Source organism: Oncorhynchus keta, chromosome 8 (genome assembly GCF_023373465.1).
Source record: "Oncorhynchus keta strain PuntledgeMale-10-30-2019 chromosome 8, Oket_V2, whole genome shotgun sequence".
In the NCBI taxonomy this organism is placed as follows: Eukaryota; Metazoa; Chordata; class Actinopteri; order Salmoniformes; family Salmonidae; genus Oncorhynchus; species Oncorhynchus keta.
This window is the reverse complement of record NC_068428.1, coordinates 43,421,037-43,444,672: the sequence shown is the minus strand read 5'-3', so window position 1 is coordinate 43,444,672 and position 23,636 is coordinate 43,421,037. Positions and strand designations below refer to the sequence as shown.

Here is a 23,636-nt window from a genome sequence, read left to right as displayed (position 1 = left end):
GATGTATTCTACAATGTAGAAAATAGTTTTTAAAAAACCCCACAAAAAAACAAACCTTGAATGAATATTTGTGTCCAAACTTTTGACTGGTACTGTACATCAACTCCTGTCTTCATCGCTCTGATGGGGCAGCTTTTGGTTTTCCTTTTTTTTCCTCATTGTCTTGATCTCTTGTTTTTTTTTTAATGACACAAAACCACTCCTCCGTTCTCTCTCCCTCTATCTTTCCGCTCGTCTAACGGCAGGCCTCCTCCTTCAGTTCTTTTTTCTTCCTCACCTCTAATGCGTGTTTTTCCTGAAAAACAACAAAAACAACAACAATATTTACATTCAGGAATCTATTAGCATTAATGATCCAGATGTAAACAGATTCAACTTGAAAACATTCAAGAAGGGAGGTACTCAACAAGGGAATTATTAGACAAAAAACTTAAGACAAGGGAGAAATACAAATATATAATACTCCATGTATTATTCATCAAGACTGTAGAAGTTTGAAAATGTATGTAGTTGAGAGAGAGAGGGAGACAGAGGGACAGAGTGTGTGAGAGAGAGGGAGAGAGAGGGACAGTGTGTGTGTGAGAGAGAGAGGGAGAGAGAGGGACAGTGTCTGTGAGAGAGAGGGACAGAGTGTGTGAGAGAGAGGGAGAGAGAGGGACAGTGTGTGTGTGAGAGAGAGGGAAAGAGAGGGACAGTGTGTGAGAGAGAGAGGGAGAGAGAGGGACAGAGTGTGTGTGAGAGAGAGGGAGAGAGAGGGACAGTGTGTGTGTGAGAGAGAGGGAAAGAGAGGGACAGTGTGTGAGAGAGAGAGGGACAGACAGACAGACAGACAGACAGACAGACAGACAGACAGACAGACAGACAGACAGACAGAGATAATGAGTGACTAGAGAGAAAGACTAGAGAGAGCGGGACAGTGTGTGTGTGTGTGTGTGTGTGTGTGTGTGTGTGTGTGTGTGTGTGTGTGTGTGTGTGTGTGTGTGTGTGTGTGTGTGTGTGTGTGTGTGTGTGTGTGTGTGTGTGTGTGTGTGTGTGTGTGTGTGTGTGTGTGTGCGAGAGAGTGTGTGAGAGAGCGAGAAAGCCAGGCAGACCGACACAGAGACAATGAGGGAAAGACAGAGAGACAATCAAGAGAACGAAAGGAGAGCCAGATAGTAGCTAAACACTACCTTCTCCTGAGAGAGAGACTCACAGACTGAAGAGAGAATAGAGAGATCACAGCTAAACACTACCTTCTCCTGAGAGAGAGACTCACAGACTGAAGAGAGAATAGAGAGAAAGAGAGAGATCACAGCTAAACACTACCTTCTCCTGCAGTCGTTCCAACATGGCCGCCAGCAGAGCCTCTCTGTTCTTCTTGTTGGCCTCCATTTTGTGCTCCAGCTTCTCCTTGACGTTCTTGATGAAGTTGTTGTTGTCCTCAAAGGCCTTCTGGATCACCTCTCTCTCGTGCTCTCTCTTCTCTGCCAGGTGCTTCAGCAGCTCAGCCTCCTGACACTAAAGGGCGGTGTGAGGGTATCAGGAGCAGGATACAGACAGACATGGATTATGTATGTTTGTGCACACGTACTGTATATGCATGCTTGTGTGTGTGTGTGTGTGTGTCTGTGTGTCGGTGTATGTGTGTGCATTCCATATTTTTGTGAAAGTGAGCGTGTGTGTGTGTATACTGGTATGCTTGTGAATGTGTGTGTGTGTATGCGTTTATGTGTGTGTTTGTTTCTCCTCTCCTCCCTGTCCTCCTCACCTTCCTCCTCTCCTCTGCACCCTCTAGTTTATTCTGGATTTCCTCCATGGAGAGTTCCCTGCGTTGGGGCATGGTAACGTTGAGCTCTGGGACGCCATCGAACGACGGGGGCTTTAGGATGACCTCGAAGGCCTGGCCCGACGCACGCTTGTTCAACTCTATCACCTCCACGTCCTTTATCACACACCAGCTCAGATCCACCGCATCTGCCAAAGCTAGTACCTTTTTCCTCACCTCTTCTGCATGTTTGTCCTGCCACACAGGAAAACAACAACAGCAATATTTACATTCAGGAATCTATTGGCATGAATAATATCCAGATGTAAAAACTGCATGAAACAAAATAAAATCCTTATATAAACAAAAGTATCTAGACATCCCTTCAAATGAGTGGATTTCAGCCAGACCCGTTGGTAACAGGTGCACAAAATCGAGCAGTGGAGTGAAAATTAGAGTTGAGATCTTAGTGGAGAGGATTATAGATTCGATTTTGTTATGATATGATGTGTTATGATGAAAAAAAAATAAAAAATGTAAAAATGATACATTCTAGAATAATATATATATATATTTTTTAAAGTGTATTTGTCACGTACACAGATGAGCAGATGATAAAGTGCAGCTTTTGTTTCCAGCAGTGAAATACATATCCAAGAGCACAGTAGAATAAGAAAAATAAAATAAGAATAAACAAGAGATTAAGAAATAGCAGGCTCCAGGATGTAAATACAGTGTAAAGGCAGTATGTACAGTAGATAAGTAGGAAAAGGTATGCCCAGCAATAGTTATATAGGATGAGCTATGTCCAGAATACAGTCCCTCTAGTGGTGTGGGGGCTGTTCTTTGGCAAAGTGGGTGGGGTTATATCCTTCCTGTTTGGCCCTGTCCGGGGGTGTCATCGGATGGGGCCACAGTGTCTTCTGACCCCTCCTGTCTCAGCCTCCAGTATTTATGCTGCAGTAGTTTATGTGTTGGGGGGCTAGGGTCAGTTTGTTATATCTGGAGTACTTCTCCTGTCCTATCCGGTGTCCTGTGTGAATTTAAGTATGCTCTCTCTAATTCTCTCTCTCTTTCTCTCTTTCTTTCTCTCTCTCGGAGGACCTGAGCCCTAGGACCATGCCTCAGGACTATCTGACATGATGACTCCTTGCTGTCCCCAGTCTACCTGGCCGTGCTGCTGCTCCAGTTTCAACTGTTCTGCCTGTGATTATTATTATTTGACCATGCTGGTCATTTATGAACATTTGAACATCTTGGCCATGTTCTGTTATAATCTCCACCCGGCACAGCCAGAAGAGGACTGGCCACCCCACATTGCCTGGTTCCTCTCTAGGTTTCTTCCTAGGTTTTGGCCTTTCTAGGGAGTTTTTCCTAGCCACCGTGCTTCTACACCTGCATTGCTTGCTGTATGGAGTTTTAGACTGGGTTTCTGTAAAGCACTTTGAGATATCAGCTGATGTACGAAGGGCTATATAAATACATTTGAGTTAAAGTGACATTGAAATATTCCAATTTGTTTAAGGAAAACATTGTTGCTCCAGCAGTTTGAAACAATCTCTAACTTTTTGGAAGTTTCTACCTCTTTATCTTATTGGAAGGATTAATGTCATTCAAATGAATGTGTTGCCCAAATGTTTATATTTATTTCAATGTTTACCCATTTTTATTCCAAAATCTTTAAAAAAATTAACTGGATCAAACATTCATGTATTTTATTTGGGATGGCATGGTACCACGGATTGGTATAAAACATTTACAGGAGCCTAAGGCATTGGGGGGTTTAGCTCTTCCAAATTTTCATACATACTATTGGGCTGCAAATTTCAGAGCCCTTTTGTACTGGCTGCAGACTGAACCTACTGGCCCAAAACCACTCTGGGTCCAGATGGTGTCTGAATCATGTAAACCTGCTGCTCTTTCTTCTGCGTTGTGCTTGTCTCTCCCAGTGTCCCTAGGCAAAAGGTGTGTCAACCCAATCGTAACGCAGTCTCTTAAAATTTGGAATCAGTTCTGTTTGATTTCCTCCATCTTTAAATGATGGGGCTTTTTGGCAAGTGGCACTCACTAGGCCTCTCCTCATTAAGCACAATTATTCTTTGATGATACATTTGCATCTTTTGCTCAACTACATGAAAAGTTAAACCTCCCCAAAATCCCACTTTTTTCCGCTATCTCCAGACCATGAACTTTGTCAGAGCTAACACACCTGCATTTCCCCATAGGCCTTCGAATACAGCTATATAGAGCATCTTTGAGAGCATCTTTGAGAGCATCTTAGAGAGCATCTTTGAGCTAAACAAGCTTCCGATGGGTGCAATTTCAGGTATAATATCATTAATCATGTACAGAACTCTTCTTTGTTTCCTTTAAAGACTCGATGGGAAAAGGATTTGTGGGAGGAACTTACAGATGACACCGGGGAATCTGTGCTGCACAGGGTGCACTCGTCCTCTTTTAGCACTAGACACAGCCTCATTCAATTCAAGGTGGTTCACCGTATCCACTGGTCTGGGGCCAAACTGGAAAGAATATTCTCTGATTTTGATTGTACCTGTGTCCGATGTAAAACGGAACCAGCCACACTGTATCATATGTTTTGGGGCTGTCACAAACTGTCAGGTTTCTGGGAATGAATATTTAAATGTTTCTCTGATATATATGACACTGTTATAGATCTGTCTCCTCTGACAGACCTTTTTGGAGTACTGCCCATAGGTAACCCCCTGTCAAGAATTCTTAGTTATCTTTCTTTTCTTTATTATTTGGTTAGGTCAGGGTGTGACAAGGGCGGTTTGTTTAGTTTTTTTTTCTTCTAGGGTGTTTTTTGTATGTCTAGGGGTTGCCTAGTCTAGGTGTTTATATGTCTATGGTTGGCATGTGTTTATTGTTGTGTCTGATTGGGAACTATATTTAGGCAGCCATATTCCTTGGTTATTTTGTGGGTTGTTTTTCTATGTTTAGTTGCCTGTTCTGCACTAGTCATATTGCTTCACGTTTTGTTGTGTTGTTTAGTTTTGTTCAGTGTTCTCTCCTTAATTAAAGAGTTATGTTCTCGCTCACCACGCTGCGCCTTGGTCTCCTCTTTATGACCACCGAGATAGTAGCCTTCTGCCCGGTGTGTTTAACTTGTCTGAAGTACGGTATCTTTATAGCTATTCTTTTTTTATTCTAATTGAGTATATTATTCATATTGTTTTGTGTCGTCTTATGTGTGCAAAACTGAATAAACAGAGTTTTCAACAACAACTAAAATTCTGTAGACACTCCAGCTGTTCTGCACTGTTCTGAGGATGCTGTCTGGACCAGTAGCCTTGTGTAAGGGGTTAGCAAGGGGTTAACAAGCTTGAATGTCTTACGCTGGACAAGGAGATCGGGAGCACACAGTCCTCGTGAGTGGCGGGACCCACGTGAGTGGCTCTGTGTTGTTTTCCTCGGAGCGGGCGAATAAGGTGTTTATCTTGTCCGGGAGTGAGGCGTCGGTGTCCGCGTGGCTTTCTTTTTATAATCCATGATTTTCTGGAGTCCCTGCCATTGAATTGCAACTTGTAGTGTCATTTTCCCTCTTTGATTACCTTACAGAGGTCATAGCTGGCCTGTTTGTCCATGTTCCCAGTCACCTTGCCGTGGTTAAATGCTTGTTGTTTGCGCATTCAGTTTTGCACATATGCTGCCATCTATCCAGTGTTTGGTTTGGATAAGTTCTAATCGTCACAGTAGAAACAACATCCCCTATGCACTTCCTGATGAACCCAGTCACCATGGGAACAACATCCTCTATGCACTTCCTGATGAACCCAGTCACCATGGGAACAACATCCTCTATGCACTTCCTGATGAACCCAGTCACCATGGGAACAACATCCTCTATGCACTTCCTGATGAACCCAGTCACCATGGGAACAACATCCTCTATGCACTTCCTGATGAACCCAGTCACCATGGGAACAACATCCTCTATGCACTTCCCGATGAACCCAGTCACCATGGGAACAACATCCCCTATGCACTTCCCGATGAACCCAGTCACCATGGGAACAACATCCCCTATGCACTTCTTGATGAACCCAGTCACCATGGGAACAACATCCTCTATGCACTTCCTGATGAACCCAGTCACCATGGGAACAACATCCTCTATGCACTTCCTGATGAACCCAGTCACCGAGTCAGTGTATACGTCGATACTATACCTAGAGGTGACCCGGATCATTTTTCAGTCCGCTTGATCAAAGCAATCCTGAAGCATGGATTCCGATTGGTCAGACAAATGTTGAACAGTCCTTACCACGGGTGCTTCCTGTTTATGTTTGGAGGAGCAGGATGGAGGCATGATCTGATTTGCCTAAGTGGGGGTTGGGGATGGCCTTGTAGCCATCCCGGAAGGGAGAGTAGCAATGGTCAAGCGTGTTCTATCCACGTGTAGCACAGGAGATGTGTTGGTAGAATTTTGGGAGCGTTCTCCTCAGATTTACTTTATTAAAGTCTCCAGCTACAATAAATGCGGCCTCAGGATATGCAGTTTCCAGTTTGCACAAAGTGCAGTGTCGTTTCTTGAGAGCCGTGTCGGTTTGGGGGGGATATACACCGCAGTGACAATAACCAAAGAAAATTATCTTGGGAGGTAATGCGGTCAATATTTGATGGTGAGGATTTCCAGATCGGGAGACCAAAAGGACTTGAGTTTCTGTACGTTAGAAAAATCACACCATGAGTTGTTAACCATGAGACATACCCCTCCACCTTTGTTTTTCCCAGAGAGTTCTTTCCTCCTGTCCCTGTGATGTACGGAGAACCCCGCTGGTTGTATAGATGGGGACAATATATCGTGGGGAGAGCCACGATTCCGTAAAACAGGGGGAGATCCTCGGCCTGATCTTGTCTACATTATTGTCCAAGGACTGAAAGTTAGCGAGTAATATACTCAGAAGCGGTGGACGGTTTGCTCGCCGCCTGACTCGAAACCCCATCTCCCTCCTCCCTATCCTCCGGCATCAACGTTTTGTTGTAGCACCCGGGATGAAAGGGTCTTCCTCGGGAAGTCCGAACAAAGGATCCAGGTCAAGGAAGTCCAAATGTTCTGGTAAAATGTCTGGTGATTGACAGCTGATGTAATGTAGGAAATAATACTAGAACCGTTCAGGGCAAATAATGTAAGGTATGACACTAATAAAAGCAAGAATACTGCAAAGTCGGCAAAAGAGCTAAAAACAGGGAGACCATGTCTGTCAGCACCATCGTGTCATATTATCTACCTTCCTTTATAGAATCATTGTGAGAGACTGGTGAGAGGAAGAGAGAGGGAGACTAAAGAGTGAGTCTGATTAGACAAACTGAAGTGAGACGCTAAAGAGAGAGACTAAAGAAAGAGACAAAGAGAGAGAGAGAGATACAGACAGACATAGACAGAAACAGAAAGACTGACTAGAGAGAAAGAGAGACAAACTCAAGAGAAAGAACGAGAAGACAGTTAAACATTACCTTCTCCTGCAGCCGTTCCAACATGGCCGCCAGCAGAGCCTCTCTGTTCTCCTTGTTGGCCTCCATCTTCTGCTCCAGCTTCTCCTTGGAGTTCTTGATGAAGTTGTTGTTCTCCTCAAAGGCCTTCTGGATCACCTCTCTCTCGTGCTCTCTCTTCTCTGCCAGGTGCTTCAGCAGCTCAGCCTCCTGGCACTAAAGGGCGGTGTGAGGGTATCAGGAGCAGGATACAGACATGTGTGTTTGTGCCATAGAGATAGTTAGAGGACATTATATCTGTCCCATTGTAGCATCTTTGAGAGCATGGGTAGCGCCGTTGAGGCCATCTCCATTTTTCATAGTTCTTCTATGAGTTGGTAAACTGAAAGGGTGCATACTGCCACCTGGAGTGTGTTGTTTGAAAAGGTATAAAGTAAAAGTTGGCGATTTACTGCCACCTGGAGTCATGGAATATTTGTTCACAAGTTTAATTCACTGGCTGATCTCTCCTGTTGACCTGGATGGAATTATGTGATCCTTCCTTAACCGATCCTTCCTTAACCGATCCTTCCTTAACCGATCCTTCCTTAACCGATAAGTCCCACCCATTTAATTACTTCAAAATTGTGAAAGTCCTCAATGGCTATTTCCATGCTAAAACAGGCCTTTGGGCACTAGTCCTTTATCTATGCCTATGGTTTGTGTGTGTGTGTGTGTGTGTACACTAATATTTCCTCAATTCATGTCTCCTCACCTTCCTCCTCTCCTCTGCAGCCTCTAGTTTATTCTGGATCTCCTCCATGGAGAGTTCCCTGCGTTGGGGCATGGTAACGTTGAGCTCTGGGACGCCATCGAACGACGGGGGCTTCAGGATGACCTCGAAGGCCTGGCCAGACGCACGCTTGTTCAACTCTATCACCTCCACGTCCTTTATCACACACCAGCCCAGATCCACCGCATCTGGGGATGGTACAGGAGAGACTGGAGGTAAGCACTTTAAAAACACAATCCTTTAGATAACTAGTTATATAACTAGTTATATATGTCAATACATATATTTTTAAATAATATAATATAATATAATATAATATATATAATTTCTATATAATTTCTTAATTTCTGTCTGAATATGTTGTACTGTGATGTCATCAGGAACTATACTGAACAGAAAATATAATCAGGGAACCATACAGGTTAATACAGGAGCAAGTCTCAAGTGTACCAACCAAAATATAAACGCAACATGCAACAATTTCAAAGATTTTACAGACGTACAGTTCCTATAAGGAAATCAGTCAATTCAAATAAATGAATTAGGCCCTAATCTTTCACATGACTAGGAATCAGGAACGATCTGTTGGTCACTGATACCTTTAAAAAAGGTAGGGGGTGTGGATCAGAAAACCAGTCAGCATCTGCTGTGACCACCATTTGCCTCATGTAGCGCGACATCTCATCTCCTTCGCATATAGTTGATCAGGCTGTTGATTGTGGCATGTGGAACGTTGTCCCACTCCTCTTCAATGGCTGTGCAAAGTTGCTGGATATTGGCGGGAACTGGAACACGCTCTAGTACACGTCGATCCAGAGCATCCCAAACATGCTCAATGGGTGATATGTCTGGTGAGTATGCAGGTCATGGAGAACTGAAACATTTTCAGCTTCAAGGAAATGTGTACAGATCATTGCGACATGGGGCTGTGCATTATCATCCTGAAACATGAGGTGATGGGGGCAGATGAATGGCACAACAATGGGCCTCAGGATCTCGTCACGGTATCTCTGTGCATTCAAATTGCCATCGATAAAATGCAATTGTGTTTGTTGTCCATAGCTTACGCATACCCATACCATAACCCGATCACCACCATGGGACACTCTGATGTAAACGTTGTGAACAGCAAACTGCTCGCCCACACGACGCCATACACATGGTCTGCGGTTGTGAGGCCGGTTGGACGTACTGCCAAATTCTCTAAAACGATGTTGGTGGAGGCTTATGGTAGATAAATTAACATTCACTTTTCTGGTAAACGCTCTGGTGGACATTCCTGCAGTCAGCATGCCAATTGCAAGCCCCCTCTAAACTTGAGACAACTGTGGTATTGTGCTGTGTGACAAAACTGCACATTTTAGAGTGGCTTTTATTGTCCCCAGCACAAGGTGCACCTGTGTAATGTGCATGCTGTTGAATCAGCTTCTTGATATGCCAAACCTGTCAGGTGGATGGATTATGTTGGCAAAGGAGACATGCTCACTAACAGAGATGTAAACAAATTTGTGAAAACAGTTTAAGAAAAATATGTTTTTAATGCATATGAAACATTTCTGGGACCTTTTATTTCAGCTTATGAAACATGGGACCAACACTACACATGTTGTGTTTATATTTTTATTTAGTGTATATAAATTAAATATCAGTGGGCAGTTTCTTAGGTACACCGTTCATGAAAATGTACTGATGTACTGGCCTGTCTCCTGGTCGCGCCTCCATGCTCTGGACAGACACAGCAAACCTTCTTGAAAATGTATTGCTCCTACAGACAGAGTCACACGTGGCCGTGGCTTGATATATAAAGCAGGAAAACGGGCATCAAGGCATTCAGTTACTGTTGGACTGAACGTTAGAATGGACCAAACGAGTGACTACGTGACTGAGCGTGGTATGACCGTTGGTGCCAGGCGCACCGGTTCCTATACCTCATAACCGGACGGCCTCCTGGGCTTTTCACGCATGACAGTGTCTAGAGTTTATTGAGAACGGTGCGCCAAACAAACAAACATCCTGTTATTGGCAGTCCCGTGGGTGAAAATAGCTTGTTGATGAGTGAGGTCTAAGGTGAATGGCAAGAATCGTGGAAGCTAACAGGCAGGCCTCAAAATAACGGCAAAGTGAAACAGTGGTGTGCAGAGGGGAATCTCGGAATGCAGAACTCGTCGTTCCTTGTCAGGGATGGGCTTTTGCAGCAGACGACCACACCGGGTTCCACTCCTATCAGCTAAACACAAGAAGAAGAGGCTCCAGTGGGCAACGCCATCACCAACACTGGACAACTGTGGAGTGGAAAAGCATTGCCTGGTCCGACGAATCTTGGTTCTTGTTGCGTCATGCTGATGGCAGAGTCAGGATTTGGTGTAAACAGCATGAGTCCATGGCCCCATCCTGCCTGGTGTCAACGGTACAGACTGGAGGTGTAGCGTCAGCATGGACCCATCCTGCCTGGTGTCAACGGTACAGACTGGTGGTGTAGTGTCAGCATGGACCCATCCTGCCTGGTGTCAACGGTACAGACTGGTGGTGTAGCGTCAGCATGGACCCATCCTGCCTGGTGTCAACGGTACAGACTGGTGGTGTAGCGTCAGCATGGACCCATCCTGCCTGGTGTCAACGGTACAGACTGGTGGTGTAGCGTCAGCATGGACCCATCCTGCCTGGTGTCAACGGTACAGACTGGTGGTGTAGCGTCAGCATGGACCCATCCTGCCTGGTGTCAACGGTACAGACTGGTGGTGTAGCGTCAGCATGGACCCATCCTGCCTGGTGTCAACGGTACAGACTGGTGGTGTAGCGTCAGCATGGACCCATCCTGCCTGGTGTCAACGGTACAGACTGGTGGTGTAATGGTGTAATGGTGTAATGTAATGGTGAGGGGAATGTTTTCCTGGCACAAGTTACAATCTTGATAGCAGTTGAGCTTTTGTGTTTGAACGCCACACTTTGGAGAATCCACGGCGCAAAGAATTCTGGAGGCAAAGTACCTGGTGCAAGATAGGTGTACTGAGTGTCTAAACGTGTCGTCTTACCTTCTGCTTTGTATATGGGCTTACAGTCGATGGTCTGAGGGTTGATGCAGGAGCAGAACAGAGACACCAGGGGGAGCTCTTTCAACTTCTCTTTGTACGCTGCAGGACACACACACACACACACACACACACACACACACACACACACACACACACACGCACACGCACACGCACACGCACACGCACACGCACACACACACACACATGCACACACACACAGTTAATCATAAAGAATAGACACAGACACATAGTAGTTTGTCATTGTCATCATCATCATCATCGTTATCATCTTTTGAGACGGTTCACATTTAAATGTTAAACTCAATGGCAAATTGAATAGTTGAACAGATATTTGGTTCTGGGTGACAAGAGCCCATCATCACTAATTACTATCATTATCAAAAGATCAGTCAGGATATAGACTTATATATTTCAATTCATGTACTTTAATAAAAAACAACAGTGATTTTTTTTCAGTAGAGAACAAGACCAAAATCCACATCTAGCCAATCTCTGCCGTTGGTATTCAGCTTAGCCTCGGTCAACTGTAGGGTACAGTTTAACTCTGACAGTGTAAACCTAGCCACACATTCCAAGCCAACACAAGAATAAGCCAGACTAATGTTAACCCAACCTCCCTATAATATACAGAGCATTCGGAAAGTATTCAGACCTCTTGACTTTTTCCACATTTTTGTTAAGTTACAGCCTTACTCTAAAATTGATTAAATAAAATAAAACATCCTCATCAATCTACACACAATACCCCATAATGACATCACAATACCCCATTTCTTTGCACATTTAGAAAAATAACGCACGGAAATATAACATTTACTTAAGTATTCAGACCCTTTGCTCAGTACTTTTGTTGATGTTCCTTTGGCAGTGATTACAGCCTCAAGTCTTCTTTGGTATGACGCTACAGGCTTGGCACACCTGCACTTGGGCAGTTTCTCCCATTCTCCTCTGCAGATCCTCTCAAGCTCTGTCCGGTTGCAATGGAGAGTGTTGCTGAACAGCTATTTTCAGGTTTCTCCAGAGATGTTGGATCGGGTTCAAATCCGAGCTCTGGCTGGGCTACTGAAAGACATTCAGAGACTTGCCCCCGAAGCCACTCCTGCGTTGTCTTGGCTGTGTGCTTAGGGTTGTTGTCCTGTTGGAAGGTGAACCTTCACCCCAGTCACCTCAGTCTGAGGTCCTGAGCGGTCTGTGCTTTTCTCCGTTCATCTTTCCCTCGATCCTGACTAGTCTCCCAGTCCCTGCCGCTGAAAAACATCCCTACAACATGATGCTGCCACCACCATGCTTCAACGTAGGGATGGTGACAGGTTTCCTCCAGACGTGAGGCTTGGCATTCAGGCCAAAGAGTTCAATCTTGGTTTCATCAGACCAAAGCATCTTGTTTTTCATGGTCAGAGTCCTTTAGGTGCTTTTTGGCAAACTCCAAGTAGGCTGTTATGGGCCTTTTACTGAGGAGTGCCTTCTGTCTGGCCACTCTACCATAAAAGCTCTATTGGTGGAGTGCTGCAGAGATGGTTGTCCTTCTGGAAGGTTCTTCTTCCATCTCCACAGAGGAATTCTGGAGCTCTGTCAGAGTGACCATCAGGTTCTAGGTCACCTCCCTGACCAAGGCCCTTCTTCCCCGATTGCTCAGTTTTGGTCTGGTGGACAGATCTAGAAAGAGCCTTGCTGGTTCCAAACTTCTTCCATTGAATGATGGAGGCCACTGTGTTCTTGGGGACCTTCCCTGCTGCAGACATTTTTTGGTACCTTCTCCAGATCTGTGCTTTGACACAATCCTGTCTCAGAGCTCTACAGACAATTCCTTCGACCTCGTGGCTTGGTTTTTGCTCTGACATGCACTGTCAACTGTGGGACCTTTTATAGACAGGTGTGTGCCTTTCCAAATCATGTCCAATCAATTGAATTTACTACAGGTGGACTCCAATCAAATTTTAGAAACATCTCGAGGATGATCAATGGTAACAGGATGTAGCTGAGCTCAATTTCGAGTCTCATAGCAAAGTATCTGAATACTTATGTAAATAAGGTATTTCAGTATTTTATTTGGCATAAATTTGCAAAAATGTCTAAAATCCTGTTTTCGCTTCTGTCCTTATGGAGTATTGTGTGTAGATTGATGAGTGTTTTCTTCAATCCATTTTTGTAACATTACAAAATGTGGGAAAAGTGAAGGGGTCTGAATACTTTCTGAATGCTCTGTATATACCCTGGAATTATGTAGCTGAGTCATGAGGAGAAACTGAAATATTTTTTGTCCGTTGTATATTTCTGTTTACAGAATTTTTAGATAAAGCCTGGATTAAAATAAAAAGAGCTCCTAGGAGGATAGAGAGAGATAAGACCATCTGTCTACTGCTCCTAGGAGGAGAGAGAGAGAGAGATAAGACCCTCCGTCTACAGCTCCTAGGAGGAGAGAGAGAGATAAGACCATCTGTCTACTGCTCCTAGGAGGAGAGAGAGAGAGAGATAAGACCCTCCGTCTACAGCTCCTAGGAGGAGAGAGAGAGATAAGACCATCTGTCTACTGCTCCTAGGAGGAGAGAGAGATAAGACCAGCCGTCTACTGCTCCTAGGAGGAGAGAGATAAGATCATCTGTCTACTGCTCCTAGGAGGAGAGAGAGATAAGACCATCTGTCTACTGCTCCTAGGAGGAGAGAGATATGATCATCTGATCTTCTGCTCCTAGGAGGAGAGAGATAAGATCATCTGATCTTCTGCTCCTAGGAGGAGAGAGATATGATCATCTGATCTTCTGCTCCTATGAGGAGAGAGATAAGATCATCTGATCTTCTGCTCCTAGGATGAGAGAGATATGATCATCTGTCTACTGCTCCTGGGAGGAGAGAGAGAGAGATAAGACCAAATCAAATCAAATTATATTTGTCACATACACATGGTTAGCAGATGTTAATGCGAGTGTAGCGAAATGCTTGTGCTTCTAGTTCTAACAATGCAGTGATAATCAACAAGTAATCTAACTAACAATTCCAAAACTACTGGCTTATACACAGTGTAAGGGGATAAGGAATATGTACATAAGGATATATGAATGAGTGATGGTACAGAGCAGCATACAGTAGATGGTATCGAGTACAGTATATACATATGAGATGAGTGTGTAGACAAAGTAAACAAAGTGGCATAGTTAAAGTGGCTAGTGATACATGTATTACATAAGGATGCAGTCGATGATGTAGAGTACAGTATATACATATGCATATGAGATGAATAATGTAGGGTAAGTAACATTATATGAGGTAGCATTGTTTAAAGTGGCTAGGGATATATTTACATCATTTCCCATCAATTCCCATTATTAAAATGGCTGGAGTTGGGTCAGTGTCAATGACAGTGTGTTGGCAGCAGCCACTCAATGTTAGTGGTGGCTGTTTAACAGTCTGATGGCCTTGAGATAGAAGCTGTTTTTCAGTCTCTCGGTCCCAGCTTTGATGCACCTGTACTGACCTCGCCTTCTGGATGATAGCGGGGTGAACAGGCAGTGGTTCGGGTGGTTGATGTCCTTGATGATCTTTATGGCCTTCCTGTAACATTGGGTGGTGTAGGTGTCCTGGAGGGCAGGTAGTTTGCCCCTGGTGATGCGTTGTGCAGTCCTCACTACCCTCTGGAGAGCCTTACGGTTGAGGGCGGAGCAGTTGCCGTACCAGGCGGTGATACAGCCCGCCAGGATGCTCTCGATTGTGCATCTGTAGAAGTTTGTGAGTGCTTTTGGTGACAAGCCAAATTTCTTCAGCCTCCTGAGGTTGAATTGGCGCTGCTGCGCCTTCTTCACGACGCTGTCAGTGTGAGTGGACCAATTCAGTTTGTCTGTGATGTGTATGCCGAGGAACTTAAAACTAGCTACCCTCTCCACTACTGTTCCGTCGATGTGGATAGGGGGGTGTTCCCTCTGCTGTTTCCTGAAGTCCACAATCATCTCCTTAGTTTTGTTGACGTTGAGTGTGAGGTTATTTTCCTGACACCACACTCCGAGGGCCCTCACCTCCTCCCTGTAGGCCGTCTCGTCGTTGTTGGTAATCAAGCCTACCACTGTTGTGTCGTCCGCAAACTTGATGATTGAGTTGGAGGCGTGCGTGGCCACGCAGTCGTGGGTGAACAGGGAGTACAGGAGAGGGCTCAGAACGCACCCTTGTGGGGCCCCCGTGTTGAGGATCAGCGGGGAGGAGATGTTGTTGCCTACCCTCACCACCTGGGGGCGGCCCGTCAGGAAGTCCAGTACCCAGTTGCACAGGGCGGGGTCGAGACCCAGGGTCTCGAGCTTGATGACGAGCTTGGAGGGCACTATGGTGTTGAATGCCGAGCTGTAGTCGATGAACAGCATTCTCACATAGGTATTCCTCTTGTCCAGGTGGGTTAGGGCAGTGTGCAGTGTGGTTCAGATTGCATCGTCTGTGGACCTATTTGGGCGGTAAGCAAATTGGAGTGGGTCTAGGGTGTCAGGTAGGGTGGAGGTGATATGGTCCTTGACTAGTCTCTCAAAGCACTTCATGATGACGGAAGTGAGGGCTACGGGCGGTAGTCGTTTAGCTCAGTTACCTTAGCTTTCTTGGGAACAGGAACAATGGTGGCCCTCTTGAAGCATGTGGGAACAGCAGACTGGTATAGGGATTGATTGAATATGTCCGTAAACACACCGGCCAGCTGGTCTGCGCATGCTCTGAGGGCGCGGCTGGGGATGCCGTCTGGGCCTGCAGCCTTGCGAGGGTTAACACGTTTAAATGTCTTACTCACCTCGGCTGCAGTGAAGGGGAGACCGCATGTTTTCGTTGCAGGCCGTGTCAGTGGCACTGTATTGTCCTCAAAGCGGGTAAAAAAGTTATTTAGTCTGCCTGGGAGCAAGACATCCTGGTCCGTGACTGGGCTGGGTTTCTTCTTGTAGTCCGTGATTGACTGTAGACCCTGCCACATGCCTCTTGTGTCTGAGCCATTGAATTGAGATTCCACTTTGTCTCTGTACTGACGCTTAGCTTGTTTAATAGCCTTGCGGAGGGAATAGCTGCATTGTTTATATTCGGACATGTTACCAGACACCTTGCCCTGATTAAAAGCAGTGGTTCGCGCTTTCAGTTTCACGCGAATGCTGCCATCAATCCACAGTTTCTGGTTTGGGAATGTTTTTATCGTTGCTATGGGAACGACATCTTCGACGCACGTTCTAATGAACTCGCACACCGAATCAGCGTATTCGTCAATATTTCCATCTGACGCAATATGAAACATGTCCCAGTCCACGTGATGGAAGCAGTCTTGGAGTGTAGAGTCAGCTTGATCTGACCAGCGTTGGACAGACCTCAGCGTGGGAGCCTCTTGTTTTAATTTCTGCCTGTAGGCAGGGATCAGCAAAATGGAGTCGTGGTCAGCTTTCCCGAAAGGGGGGCGGGGCAGGGCCTTATATGCGTCGCGGAAGTTAGAGTAACAATAATCCAAGGTTTTACCACCCCTGGTTGCGCAATCGATATGCTGATAAAATTTAGGGAGTCTTGTTTTCAGATTAGCTTTGTTAAAATCCCCAGCTACAATGAATGCAGCCTCCGGATAAATGGTTTCCAGTTTGCAAAGAGTTAAATAAAGTTCGTTCAGAGCCATCGATGTGTCTGCTTGGGGGGGGATATATACGGCTGTGATTATAATCGACCAGCCGTCTACTGCTCCTAGGAGGAGAGAGAGATAAGACCAGTCGTCTACTGCTCCTAGGAGGAGAGAGATAAGATCATCCGTCTACTGCTCCTAGGATGAGAGAGAGAGATAAGCATTACCCCCACCCCTTTTAGTTTACAGTTTAAATCAACACCTCCCAAACATGGCTTAACACAGTAGCTACTGTATAAGCAGGATCATCGTTCAACACCTTTCCAACAAGTCAGTTAATCAAATTTCTGCCCTGCTAGAGGTGCCCCGGTCAACTCTAAGTGCCGTAATTGTGAAGTGGAAACATATATGAGCAACAACTGCTCAAACTGCCTCTGGAAGCAACGTCAGCACAAGAACTGTTGGTCAGGAGCTTCATGAAATGGGTTTCCATGGCCGAGCAGCCTCACACACGCCTCAGATCACCATACACATTGCCAAGTGTCAGCTGGAGCAGTGGAAACGGGTTCTCTGGAGTGATGAATCACCCTTCACCATCTGGCAGTCCGATGGACAAATCTGGGTTTGGTGAATGCCAGGAGAACACTACCTGCCCGAATGCATAGTGCCAACTGTAAAGTTTGGTGGAGGAGGAATAATGGTCTGGGGCTGTTTTTCATGGTTCAGGCTAAGCCCCTTAGTTCCAGTGAAGGGAAATCTTAACGCTACAGCATACAGTGATATTCTAGACAGTTCTGTGCTTCCAACTTTGTGGCAAAAGTTTGGGGAAGGTCCTTTCATGTTTCAGCAAGACAATGCCCCCGTGCACAAAGCTTGGTCCATACAGAAATGGTTTGTTGTAATCGGTGTGGAAGAACTTGACTGGCCTGCACAGAGCCCTGACCTCAACCCCATCGAACACCTTTGGGATGAACTGGAACGCCGTCTGCGAACCAGGCCTAATCGCCCAACATCAGGGCCGACCTCACTAATGCTCTTGTGGCTGAATGGAAGCAAGTCCCCGCAGCAATGTTCCAACATCTAGTGGAAAGCCTTCCCAGAATAGTGGAGGCTGTTATAGCAGCAAAGGGGGTCCAACTCCATATTAATGCCCACATAATTTTGGTCATGGTAGGTATAAGGTATTGTGTATCTCTGTATTGTGTGTCTCTGTATATACTGTCTGAAATTATAATAGATAGTTAGTAAACAATAAATATACAGTATATTTCAAGTTATATCTTACCTGCTAGGGTCATGTTTCCAATGTGTCTGTGTTCCTCACCAGAGATTAGCTCAGATCCTCACAATGCTGCTCCTGTAGATAAAAAGGGCTTCAATGAGGATTTACTTTCTAAGAATGAATATTAAAATATTCTGGGGTTTAACTATGTTCAAGAGACCGATGCTTGATGTCGTAGTGACAAAAAAATTGCTTCAAATAGAAAAATTATTTCAAGGAAGACTCAGGTAATAAAAACAGAGATTAAAAGTTAGAGAAACTCAAACTGTATAGAGTTGTTTGGAAAGTGGGGTTTGGATCATTATCACGAATGTTTAAAATCTGGGTGTTTATGGTGGTAATCATCATGAATGTGTTTATAATCAGGGTGTCTATGGTGGTGAAATATATATACAGATTGAGGTGGGGGGGGGGGGGGGGTGGAACTGTCACCCCTGCATAGTGATGAATCAAAGTTGTGCGACATGCAGAGGGAACGGCAGGTGTCTGACTCCACCCCCAGACCTTCAGATGGAATCCTCAACACTGAAATGATATTCCACAACAAAAGGGGCCTAAAAATGGCTATAGATTGAAAATAGAATTAATACCTTTTTCCTCGTTTGGATCAATGCCGGGTTTAAAGATATAGCCAAATAAACACGATCAAACCCTGCCATACTGCTACAGCTGAAGTAGGGCCTCCATCCTGAACAGTATCATCCATAGTACAGTGATAGAAAACACTGCACTACAACGTGTCTCCTTTAGGTTCAAAGCCGTTCTGTCTCTGTGCCTGTCAACAAACAGGATTTTTTTACTGGATCAAAATGAGGCTTAGGTGGTGGGCGTGGCTGGGGGCGTGGTAGTGGGCGTGGTTGGGGCGTGGTAGTGGGCGTGGCTGGGCGTGGTAGTGGGCGTGGTTAATCGCATAATTGCAATTCTACGCACTTTGAGAGAACATTTTACAGTTTTTAAGCAAATTTTCACATTTTGTCACAGCTTATGCCATATTATAATGTTGTCTGACTGACACAAACAATATAACAAAATCAAGGGGGGCCATATACTATGATAAAAATATTCCTAGTTTCTGGAATTTTAGATTCTCCCTGACTGTCTCGTATTTTATGTTGTTGGTAATTGTTAAATTCTCAAAGATGACCTAATTTTTTCAAATATATAGGTCCATTACCTTTTCTTTGTCAATCAAATGTTTTTATAAAGCCTTTTTTGCATCAGCAGATGATGTCACAAAGTGCTGTACAGAAACCCAGCCTAAAACCCCAAACAGCAAACCATGCAGATGATGTCACAAAGTGATTTACAGAAACCCAGCCTAAAACCCCAAAAGAGCAAACAATGCAGATGATGTCACAAAGTGCTTTACAGAAACCCAGCCTAAAACCCCAAAAGAGCAAACAATGCAGATGATGTCACAAAGTGCTGTACAGAAACCCAGCCTAAAACCCCAAACAGCAAACAATGCAGATGATGTCACAAAGTGCTGTACAGAAACCCAGCCTAAAACCCCAAACAGCAAACCATGCAGATGATGTCACAAAGTGATTTACAGAAACCCAGCCTAAAACCCCAAAAGAGCAAACAATGCAGATGATGTCACAAAGTGCTTTACAGAAACCCAGCCTAAAACCCCAAAAGAGCAAACAATGCAGATGATGTCACAAAGTGCTGTACAGAAACCCAGCCTAAAACCCCAAACAGCAAACAATGCAGATGATGTCACAAAGTGCTGTACAGAAACCCAGCCTAAAACCCCAAACAGCAAACCATGCAGATGATGTCACAAAGTGATTTACAGAAACCCAGCCTAAAACCCCAAAAGAGCAAACAATGCAGATGATGTCACAAAGTGCTTTACAGAAACCCAGCCTAAAACCCCAAAAGAGCAAACAATGCAGATGATGTCACAAAGTGCTGTACAGAAACCCAGCCTAAAACCCCAAACAGCAAACAATGCAGATGATGTCACAAAGTGCTGTACAGAAACCCAGCCTAAAACCCCAAACAGCAAACCATGCAGATGATGTCACAAAGTGCTGTACAGAAACCCAGCCTAAAACCCCAAACAGCAAACCATGCAGATGATGTCACAAAGTGCTGTACAGAAACCCAGCCTAAAACCCCAAACAGCAAACCATGCAGATGATGTCACAAAGTGCTGTACAGAAACCCAGCCTAAAACCCCAAACAGCAAACAATGCAGATGATGTCACAAAGTGATTTACAGAAACCCAGCCTAAATCCCCAAAAGAGCAAACAATGCAGATGATGTCACAAAGTGATTTACAGAAACCCAGCCTAAAACCCCAAACAGCAAACCATGCAGATGATGTCACAAAGTGCTGTACAGAAACCCAGCCTAAAACCCCAAACAGCAAACAATGCAGATGATGTCACAAAGTGATTTACAGAAACCCAGCCTAAATCCCCAAAAGAGCAAACAATGCAGATGATGTCACAAAGTGCTTTACAGAAACCCAGCCTAAAACCCCAAAGAGCAAACAATGCAGCTGTAGAAGCACGGTGGCAAAAACTCCCTAGAAAGGCAGGAACCTAGGAAGGAAGCTAGAGAGGAACCAGGCTCTGAGGGGTGGCCAGTCCTCTTCTGTCTGTGCCGGGTGGAGATTATAAGAGTACATGGCCATTAAGGCCAGATTGTTCTTCAAGATGTTCAAACATCCATAGATGACCAGCAGGGTCAAATAATAATCACAGTGGTTGTAGAGGGTGAAACAGATGAAACCTCAGGAGTAAATGTCAGTTGGCTTTTCATAGCTGGGCATTCAGAGGTCGAGACAGCAGGTGCGGTAGAGCAAGTCGAAAACAGCCGACACTTACTTATATCTGGTTGTAGTTGTTTATGTTTACACTAAAATGGGTTTACCATCCCGAAAATGATTTGTATGTAATTGTGTTTTTTTTTTACTTAGGCAGTCTGCCCAATACCTTTCTATACAGAACAAACCTACAATGTGACATAACTCTCTCTCTTTTAACCTTTATTTAACTAGGCAAGTCAGTTAAGAACAAATTCTTATTTTCAATGACGGCCTAGGAACAGTAGTTTAACTGCCTTGTTCGGGGGCAGAACGACAGATTTTTACCTTGTCAGCTCGGGGATTCGATCTTGAAACCTTTCCAACGCTCTAACCACTAGGGTACCTGCCTGCCTATCTCTCTCTCCTTTCATTATCCTATTACCCGATGTCCTCCAAACACACCCAGAGTGAAGCCAGTGCACCAAAGATGATATCCACTCACAGATGATCCAAATGACATTAATCTACATGTAATTTGTGAGCGATATTGTTCAGCAGCAAATGCTGTTTTCGAACACATGGTTATGAAGATGTTGGCAAATATCTGTTCTCCCACCCAGACAGACGTGTCCATAACACATATACCGATAGGTACACTACTTACATACACATCTTAGACTCGATAACAAACAAAACAATACACATACACACACCCTGCAAGTTTACACACACACACACACACACACACACACACACACACACACACACACACACACACACACACACACACACACACACACACACACACACACACACACACACACACACACACACACACACACACACACAACACACACACACACACACACACAGACAGAGAGCTGCAATGGAGACAGACAGGGGGACACAGCGTGTAGTCGAGGGTAAATGGAGTACCATAGACGACATGATCCAGCTACAACATCGACACTAATAACAGCCAATATCACCTCCTTCATCTCTTTCTAGGTTGTGTTTAGCAGAGATGCATTCTGACCCCCCCCCTCCAGAGCAGTGTGCTGAGATGATGTCTGCACTACATCTACAAAACATTGCATTGTAACATCCCATAACTAGTTTAATAACTCTGTAATATCAACCTCCCTCTCTATATCTAGCGTTGTTTAGCCTTACCCTCCTCCAGATCAGTGTTGAGATGATGATGGTGGTGCCTGTGTGGGTCCCAATTTTCAGGCTGTCTGTCTCCTTCTCTGTCTGTCTGGCCCCTTGGATACAGGCTAGCAGCAGCATCAGCCACAGCCCCTCTCCTACCCCATGACATCACCACCGAGGCCTACTATTGGCTAAGAGGAATGGCAGCATCCAGCCCTAGCAGCCTATCAGGTGAGAGAGCAGGGAAGGGGAAGGGCTGTTAACCCTTTGGGTTGTATACTGCAGGGGGCATCATCCAGAATTATACAGTAGGGAGGTGTGTGTGTGTGTGTGTGTGTGTGTGTGTGTGTGTGTGTGTGTGTGTGTGTGTGTGTGTGTGTGTGTGTGTGTGTGTGTGTGTGTGTGTGTGTGTGTGTGTGTGTGAGGGAGATAGACTGTGTGTGAGGGAGAGAGAGTGTTTGAGGGAGAGAGAGTGTGTGTGTGAGAGAGAGAGTGTGTGTGTGACAGAGAGTGTGTGTGTGAGAGAGAGAGTGTGTGTGTGACAGAGAGTGTGACAGAGAGAGAGTGTGTGTGTGAGAGAGAGTGTGTGTGAGAGAGAGAGGTGTGTGTGAGGGAGAGAGAGTGTTTGAGGGAGAGAGAGTGTGTGTGTGAGAGAGAGAGTGTGTGTGTGACAGAGAGAGTGTGTGTGTGAGAGAGAGTGTGTGTGTGACAGAGAGTGTGTGTGTGTGACAGAGAGAGTGTGTGTATGTGAGAGAGAGAGAGTGTGTGTGTGACAGAGAGTGTGTGTGAGAGAGAGATTGTGGTGTTGATAGGTATTATATTATATTGTGGTGTTGATAGGTATTATATTATATTGTGGTGTTGATAGGTATTATATTATATTGTGGTGTTGATAGGTATTATATTATATTGTGGTGTTGATAGGTATTATATTATATTGTGGTGTTGATAGGTATTATATTATATTGTGGTGTTGATAGGTATTATATTATATTGTGGTGTTGATAGGTATTATATTATATTGTGGTGTTGATAGGTATTATATTATATTGTGGTGTTGATAGGTATTATATTATATTGTGGTGTTGATGGGTATTATATTATATTGTGGTGTTGATAGGTATTATATTATATTGTGGTGTTGATAGGTATTATATTATATTGTGGTGTTGATAGGTATTATATTATATTATGGTGTTGATAGGTATTATATTATATTATGGTGTTGATAGGTATTATATTATATTGTGGTGTTGATGGGTATTATATTGTGGTGTTGATGGGTATTATATTATATTGTGGTGTTGATAGGTATTATATTATATTGTGGTGTTGATAGGTATTATATTATATTATGGTGTTGATAGGTATTATATTATATTGTGGTGTTGATAGGTATTATATTATATTGTGGTGTTGATAGGTATTATATTATATTATGGTGTTGATAGGTATAATATTGTGGTGTTGATAGGTATTATATTATATTGTGGTGTTGATAGGGTTAATATTAAGGTGTTGATAGGTATTATATTATATTGTGGTGTTGATAGGTACTATATTATATTGTGGTGTTGATAGGGTTAATATTATGGTGTTGATAGGTATTATATTATATTGTGGTGTTGATAGGGTTAATATTATGGTCTTGATAGGTATTATATTATATTGTGGTGTTGATAGGGTTAATATTATGGTGTTGATAGGTATTATATTATATTGTGGTGTTGATAGGTATTATATTGTGGTGTTGATAGGTATTATATTGTGGTGTTGATAGGTATTATATTATATTGTGGTGTTGATAGGTACTATATTATATTGTGGTGTTGATAGGTATTATATTGTGGTGTTGATAGG

The 23,636-nt window shown here is 44.2% G+C and overlaps 1 protein-coding gene across 1 annotated transcript; it reads right to left on the bottom strand.

Moving 5' to 3' along the window:
* Positions 1-21,927, bottom strand: LOC118376702 (stathmin-4-like). Its single transcript, XM_052524330.1, has 8 exons — positions 21,798-21,927; positions 17,866-17,937; positions 11,006-11,104; positions 7,956-8,161; positions 7,226-7,417; positions 1,748-1,999; positions 1,306-1,497; positions 1-295 (listed from the first exon to the last, which is right to left on the bottom strand). Exons 2-8 carry the CDS (start codon positions 17,876-17,878, stop codon positions 236-238), a joined length of 1,014 nt encoding a protein of 337 aa, XP_052380290.1. The 5' UTR covers positions 17,879-17,937; positions 21,798-21,927; the 3' UTR covers positions 1-235.
* Between the last annotated feature and the right edge of the window lie 1,709 nt (positions 21,928-23,636).